General features: G+C 39.7%; 2 protein-coding genes across 2 annotated transcripts; both read right to left on the reverse strand.

The window, feature by feature from the left end:
- Window positions 1-689: 689 nt before the first annotated feature.
- Window positions 690-4,649, reverse strand: LOC129806688 (uncharacterized protein K02A2.6-like). Its single transcript, XM_055855458.1, has one exon. The coding sequence runs from the start codon at window positions 4,647-4,649 to the stop codon at window positions 690-692; it is 3,960 nt and encodes a 1,319-aa protein (XP_055711433.1).
- Window positions 4,650-6,720: 2,071 nt separating this feature from the next.
- LOC129805556 (tRNA (guanine-N(7)-)-methyltransferase non-catalytic subunit wuho) lies at window positions 6,721-7,959 on the reverse strand. The gene has a single exon (XM_055853547.1). It carries the CDS (start codon window positions 7,866-7,868, stop codon window positions 6,735-6,737), a length of 1,134 nt encoding a protein of 377 aa, XP_055709522.1. The 5' UTR covers window positions 7,869-7,959; the 3' UTR covers window positions 6,721-6,734.
- Between the last annotated feature and the right edge of the window lie 13 nt (window positions 7,960-7,972).

A 7,972-nucleotide genomic window follows, 5' to 3' on the forward strand; every position in this document is an offset into this window, starting at 1 on the left:
AGTAAAATGTCAATTTGGGTTTTAAAAAGTGTGAAAAAATCAATTCATTCAATTTTCGAATCGAACAAATGTGATATGTCGATTGGCATTGACAGGTATCAAACGCAAGCGTGAAAATTCCACGGCAATTACAGTATTTACCCTGTGGGAACTGTAGTGATGGGAAAATGTCGATCAGTTGGTGTGTGTCTAGGATGGGGAACTGGAAGGGGAAGAAGAAGAAGAAGAAGAAGTGAAGTGTGGAATGACGGCTAATTATCCGAAAGAAAATGTAGAAAACTTTCATGTGAAAATTGATTAATAAAAAGATATAATTATCGAAATAAGAGGTAGTGTTTCAGTGAAGTAGGACGGGTAACCACACCCCCTATAGGTCTTATATTATTTAGTTTTTATTATTTTCACTTTTTCACATATTTCTTATTATTATTTCTAACCAATTATCAAGCAACAAAACCTCTTAAAAGTTAATAGGTTATGAGCTCTCGCGCCAAAGAGAAGTTTGATGCTGTTAAATATTCTACCTGTGAAATGTATGAAATCTTAATCTTATCCTTGGCGCCGATTGAAAGAGATATCTAGAGAATTCTTGTGTCTTTATTATTTCTGAATCACTTGACAAAAGCACACACACGAAGTTGGTCACATGTGTCTGACCGTGTGAAGTTGTATATGAAAACTTCTAAATCTTACAGTTTAAATGTAACAAATCCCCTTCCCCCTTCAATCTTGTAAGTATGATAATCCTTCAGATAACTTGGTGGTCGTCGTTCACGAACAGGTCTTTCGACACTTCTTGGTGAAACCGGATCCATCTGCATCTGACTGTTTTCTGACGTTAATGGAGCTGGTGTATCATCCGATATCAATATTTCTTGATTTTCTGTCTCGATGTCTTCCTCAGAAAAGTTTTCGGATGGAACCGGAATAACAATTTCTTCCTGTGGATTTTCTTGAATCACATTCGGCTGCGCTGAAGTACCTAATGTCCTTGAAATCAGCTGATTAATGTGCCGACGCCATAGTACTCCTGATTCCAATTGAACTTGATATGAAACTGGTCCAGTCTTTTCAACAATGGTGGCCGCAATCCATTTTGGACCAGATCCATAATTTCTGGCAAAAACGTGATCTCCAACAGCGAATTGTCTTGCTTGTCCATCTACTTTCCTTCCCTCCTCCAATTCGTCTGGAAGTACCTTGCTGAGCAATGTTTTCAAACGCCTTCCCATCAAAAGTTCTGCTGGACTTTTTCCCGTCGTTGCATGTGGGGTTGTGTGTTGATTCATCAGAAGCTCACGAACTCGACTCTCGATATCTCCATCCAATTTCTTTAACTTGTCTTTCACTGACTGAACCATTCGTTCTGCAAGTCCATTCGACGATGGATGGTAGGGCGCTACTGTGAAATGTTTAATTCCATGACTACACCAAAACTCCTTCATTTCCTCAGACACAAAAGCTCGTCCGTTGTCACTGCATACTTCAGCAGGAATTCCATGCGTTGCGAATAAATCTCGGAAAACCTTGATCACTTCAACTGATGACTGCGCCCGTACCACACGCACTTCCAACCATTTCGACATATCATCCACTACAACCAGAAAATTTTTATCCATAAACGGACCCGCGAAATCTACATGCAGCTTGTGCCAGGGTCTCTTGCTTTCCTTGTTGTCACAAAGTGGTGCCTTTGGCGGGTCATTCCTTAAAACTTGACATGTTTCGCACTGTCTAACTGTGTCCTCGATATCCTTATCCATTTTTGGCCACCAAAAATATGCTCTCGCCGACATCTTCATAGCCACAATGCCATTATGGGCTTGATGAAGTGTCTCCAATAATGATTTTCTAGCTCTCTCAGGGATAATAACACGGACTCCCCAAAGCAAAATGTCCTTTTCAATTGAAATCTCAGATCTTTTGTCAAAATAAGTTTTCAGCTCTATATCTGAGCAATGTTCAGGAAATCCATCCAGTACCCATCTTTTTACTCTGCTCAACGTTGAGTCCTTCCTTGTCCATTTCTGAATTTGTTTCGCGGTCACAGGTCCACTCTCGACTTCTAACATAGCAATGTGACCGCCATTATCAGGTTCCTCCACATCAATAATTGGCCAAGGAAGTGGCAGTCGACTCAATGCATCAGCATTTCCATGTAGTGTACCCTTCCTGTATTCAATCCGATATTTATAGGCCCCGACAATCAGTCTCCAACGAAGCATTCGGGGTGAAATTGCTTCCTGTATATTTCTAGTCGGATTGAATATTCCCAGCAATGGTTTGTGATCGGTTATAATAATGAATTCACGACCAGCCAAATATTGATGAAAATGACACACTCCAGACATCACTGCCAGTGCCTCTTTGTCAATCTGAGCATAATTTCTTTGACACTTCGACAATGTTCTTGAAAAAAATGCAATGGGTTTTTCCCCCTCCTCTGTGCGATGTGCCAAAACCGCTCCAATTCCATATGGTGAGCTGTCACACGACAACACTAAAGGTTTTTTCAGGTCGTAATGTGTCAAAACACTTGCAGATTCCAAAGCCTTCTTCAAATTTTCCATAGCATCATCGTGTTCCTTCGTCCAATTCCAAGTAGTGTTGTCATCCAGCAAACGAAAGAGACATTCTGCCATTGTAGCCCTATTGGGAATAAATCGGGCATAAAAGTTTATCATACCCAACCAAGCCTGCAATTCAGTTTTGTTTTTTGGAGTGGGTGCTCTCCTAATAGCAGTCACATGATCCTCCAGGGTATGTACACCATCCCCGGAAATGGAAAAACCCACAAATTGAACCTTGGGTGCCCCAAAAACGCATTTGTCCCTTTTTATAGTGAGGTTAGCACCCTTCAGCCTTCCAAGAACTTCAGCCAAACGATCATAATGCTCCTTGGGTGTATCACTCACAATGAGAATGTCATCCAAGTACACTTGCACACCGGGAATTCCCTGCAGTAGCGAATCCATGAATTTCTGAAACAATCCCGGAGCTGCTGAGATTCCGAATTGAAGCCTTTTGACTCTGTATAGACCTTGGTGAGTATTGATTGTGAGCAGATGAGCAGTTTCCTCGCTCACGGGCAGCTGCTGGTATGCCTGAGTTAAATCTAACTTTGAGAAAATCTTCCCTTTGCAATTGGCCAATAGCTCCCTGACAGTAGGTAAAGGATAATCGTTCGTCCGGGAGGCCTCATTGACAGTTGAACGATAATCTCCACAAATGCGAATTTCTCCGTTCTTTTTCCGAGCAATACAAATAGGTGTTGCCCACTCCGAGAAATTCACGGGCTCCAAGATTTCCTGTTCCACCAACCTGTCCAATTCCTGACCTACTTCTTCTTTAATTGCAAAAGGTACAGCCCGACTTTTGAAAAAACGTGGCTGTGCGTCCTCTTTTAATTCAATCTTAACTTCTCCCCTAACAGACTTGCCCAACTTATTCTCAAAAACACACTTGTAACGATCACATACCTCTTTAATAGTCTTCGAGTCCACAGTTTCTTCTACTGCGGCTATCCGAATTTCGATTCCCAGAGGTTTAAACCAATTGCGTCCCAATAGAGGTGATCCACCCTTTTCTGTGATCAGTAAAGGCAAAATTGCTTTTTTCTTGCCAAGAGTTACTTCCACATTCACCTCTCCAAGAATGACTACACCCTGACTAAGCCATGTCTTGAGATGAATTGATGATTTTTTTAACTCCGTACCAGGATTCGCAATTTTCTTCCAAATTTGTACTGGCATCACTGACACAGTCGCTCCAGAATCCACCTCCATTCCGGTCGTCACACCATTGATCTGCACATCGACGCACTCTTCCGGACAGATTTGCCCCAAAACATTTACGCCTCCTACTCTTCCAGACAGATGTTTCACCTTCTCTTCATCGCTATCTGACGCATCAGTAGTAGCATGAATGTTTTTTCCTTCCTTCATTGCAACACATTTTGATCTAATATGTCCCTTTTTCTTGCAAAAATGGCATTTCCTGTCCTTAGCCCAACACCTCTCTGGGTCATGAGGGTTTCCACAGCGAAAGCATAACCTCACTTTGTCTACAGTGGCTTCCCCTGCCACACAACTCTTGTGAACTTCAGACACTATTGCCTTTGTCATCTCCTTAGCTCCAGCATCCGCTGATTCTGAAGCCAATGCAATTTCCATTGCCTCATCGAACTTCAAAGCCGGATGCTCAAGCAATTTTTTTCTCAAAGACACATCTCGCACACCACAAACCATCCGATCAGTAATCATATCTTCCACGTCGTGAAATTTGCAATAACGAGCAAGGACATGGAGGGCCATAACAAATTGTTTGATGGTCTCCCCTTCTCTCTGCTCCCTCTGGAAGAAGTGAAATCTCTCTCTACGCATGTTTCTCTGAGCGTCCATATGCGTAGAAATCTTAGATACAATTTGTGTGTACGAATGACTTCTCACAGCGCCTCCAGTTAAGGCCTGAGCCAACTCAAGAATATCCTGTCCTGCAACAGCAAACAGATGCGCTCTCTTTTCACCTTCATCGGTGATTCCTCGAGTTTCAAACCAGAATTCCAAGCGCTCCTTGTAAATTTCCCAGGACATGTCTTTCTTAAATTCACCGCAAACGGGATTTCCTCTGTATTCTTGAGCAGTAGCCATCTTCTTTGTGTTCACCTCGATCGCCAGTTGTTAAATATTCTACCTGTGAAATGTATGAAATCTTAATCTTATCCTTGGCGCCAGTTGTTAAATATTCTACCTGTGAAATGTATGAAATCTTAATCTTATCCTTGGCGCCGATTGAAAGAGATATCTAGAGAATTCTTGTGTCTTTATTATTTCTGAATCACTTGACAAAAGCACACACACGAAGTTGGTCACATGTGTCTGACCGTGTGAAGTTGTATATGAAAACTTCTAAATCTTACAGTTTAAATGTAACAGATGCATAATAAATTAGCATTTTATTGCTTTTATCCAGGTTTTGCAACACTTGCAATACTAGAGAAGCTCAAAAAACTATCAAGATATCAGTAATATTTCATAAATAATTGCAATATTCTGGATTAAATCGTGAAATTTTCTTTGATCTTTATAAAATATAAGCCATTCAAATGTCCATTACAGCTGTCAAACTCCATATAAAAAATACTAGCACTTTACGCCTACTTCGTATTCAATATCCAATTTTTAGTTTTTGATCCATTTTTTTAATTTTATAGAAGAGTTATTAATTATTATTAACAATACTGGTTATTAACTAGATATTACCAAATTGAAAACTATACATATTTGCAGCCAAATAATAGCTTATCTATTATCGTGAAATCAGCCGGAATACTTTTGACATGCAAAATGATGACGTCACACGGTCGAATTATGCGGCTCTTATCCTGACTGAATTGAAAAATGAGTGAGATTTTGCTTTTTTAGAAAAAGCGCTATAAATTTGGAAATAATTTATATTCAGGTATAATATTCACAGGGAAGGTAGAGGGTTTCACGGAGTATCCGAAAAGCGAAAAAAACGAATTTTGCAAAAAATCGAGATAGTCGGATTATATTCTGAGTGGTCGATATTATACTAGATTTTTTTTAGTTCATTTATTTTAAACCGCTTGTATTATATTATAACATCCCCACATCAGATATATTTTCTACTATACTAAAAATAAGCAAACCTAAATATTTAAAAATCCACGTAATCTTCTAAATTAAAAGTCCTTTACATTGCATTATGTTATTAAAAGTAGGAATTTTTAATAAATAATCATTAGAAATTACATAAAGGCGGGGCAATCATCTTCCAGATGGACCCCTTAATAAATAAAAAAAAAATTACATAAAGGATCTCTATTATGTAAAAAATGTAGTTTTTTTTTAAATTAATATAATAGAAGAATATTCCTGTGAAAATTCCATGGATGTTCCAAAATAATTCCACTACTGATTTATTTACTGGGTTCCATGTTCCATTGACATGAGGAATTGAAGGCATGTGGCTATCCAGTTCTGATGTTCTCGAAAGGAAGCAATCCCACAGAGTTCCTAGTGGTTGAGAAAGTGAATGATATAAAAGATCATTCTGATGTTCTTCTGGGGGTTCAAGTGATGGCTTCTGGTAGCTCCGGACAGCTCTCGTTTGCATTGAGATCTCCTCGGTGGCTCTGGTTAGCTCTTGTTTTGATTGGTAACCAAGGCAGAGATTCCAAAGTGCCCGTAAATTTTCTCCTTTCCATTCATCTTGCAATCCATGGAGTACGAGGCCACTGTACTGTGGAACACCTCAAGAATACACAGATGGATTAACTTCCGGCAATTTCTGGAGGAAAATCACAGGAAATGTTCCTTCAAGGCTGGGTTGGATTCCACCAGGAACGACATCTCAAGAAAAACACTATTCCCTTGCATATTTAGAAGATTTTCTTCACAAATTCACTAAATACTATCCCAAGGAACTTCACCAAACGCTTTTCTCACTTTTTCCAGTAGTGAAACAACAAATTTTCGTGAAAAACAGTCAGAAGAGGTAGAGACTTGGAAATGATGGCAATCTGTCAAAAAAATTTTTGATGGAAAATAAAAAACCCAATGTGGAGGCATTTTTCTTCAAAAATTCCTTCAAAAATATGAATTTTTCTTTAAAAAATTCTTGAAATAATTCTTGATGAAATCAGCTCCAATGTGTAGACACCTTTATAAAAAAGGCAAAAGAAATATAAAATGGAAATATTTTAAATTCAATCATTTATTAGCTTTTTTGAGTTCAAGCCTTTTCCTTTTCCTCTCATGATACTCCTCAATGTTGGAGTATTTCTTTTTGAAGAGTCCTGAAATAGATTCTCCCGGATTGTTATTTCTAAAGCTTCCCAAACGGTCCTTGAGGCTTTCATTGACTCGGGACAAGTCAATGGGATCCCAGTTGCTTGCATCAAAAGCCCGAATTTCCGCATGATAATCATCTTTTTGGGACACTCCAAAAAGAAGAAGTTGGGAGTTAGAGAAATTCAGGGAATCCACAAAGAAATCTTCAGTAGAGATGGTCTTTACAATTTCATGTTGGAAGCTACTGGACCCGGAAATCCTTATGATGACCAGGGAATCGGTTTCGTTGATGTAGACAGCAAAAAGACTTAAAGATGATCCTTCGGCTCTGCAAACCATTTGGATGCCTGCTCCAGGAAGATCAATCCTGTAAATTTCCTTGCCTTTGAGATATTCCCAGAGGCGAATACTCGAATCTCCAGACAGGGACACCAAGAGAGATTCATCATGTGGCAGTAGGTCAATTTTAGAAACAAATTCCCTATGTCCCAGGCAATAGGTCTCAATCTCATGGCTCTCTGGGAATTTGGTTACACGGATTTTCTCATCCCGATCACTCGTTATGAAGAACTTCTCATCGGCCGTGAGGAGAATGTCAGTTACAATGCTGAGATGACCTCCCAGTTGCTGTTCAGGGAGGTCCTCTTGAGAGCAATTGTATTTTGTGCAGTCTCCACTCTTGTCAGCCACCAGAAGGCACTTACCGTCCCTGGAGAAGCAGGTGGCACTGGACACTCTTGGAATTTTTCTCTCTGTTATGAGATTTGCCTCCAGGGGATGCCAATTGGTTACGTTGAAGACGAATAGACACTTGTCATTTGTCGTTATAGCTAGGAATTTATTCCCAAAGACTGCACAGTTCTGGATATCCCTGTTAATCTCTCCAGATGACTTTGTTTTGCTGTCATCTTCATCATCAGCTTCAGCAGGATCCTTCCTTTCGGGCAGATTGAATGAATTTATCTCACTGGTTCCTACCTCTAGTGACAGGATGCACTTTCCTGCAGCCAATACTAGATAATTAACTGCTCCCGATGGTGAGAATATGAACATTTTTGCCGGAAACGACACGATTGGGGGAAGCGAGGAATAAAAAACGTGAGCTAATGAGAAATAAGTACATACTAAAGTACGTACGAGAAGTAGTACTTTTGTAA

This window comes from Phlebotomus papatasi, chromosome 3, assembly GCF_024763615.1.
Source record: "Phlebotomus papatasi isolate M1 chromosome 3, Ppap_2.1, whole genome shotgun sequence".
Lineage (NCBI taxonomy): Eukaryota > Metazoa > Arthropoda > Insecta > Diptera > Psychodidae > Phlebotomus > Phlebotomus papatasi.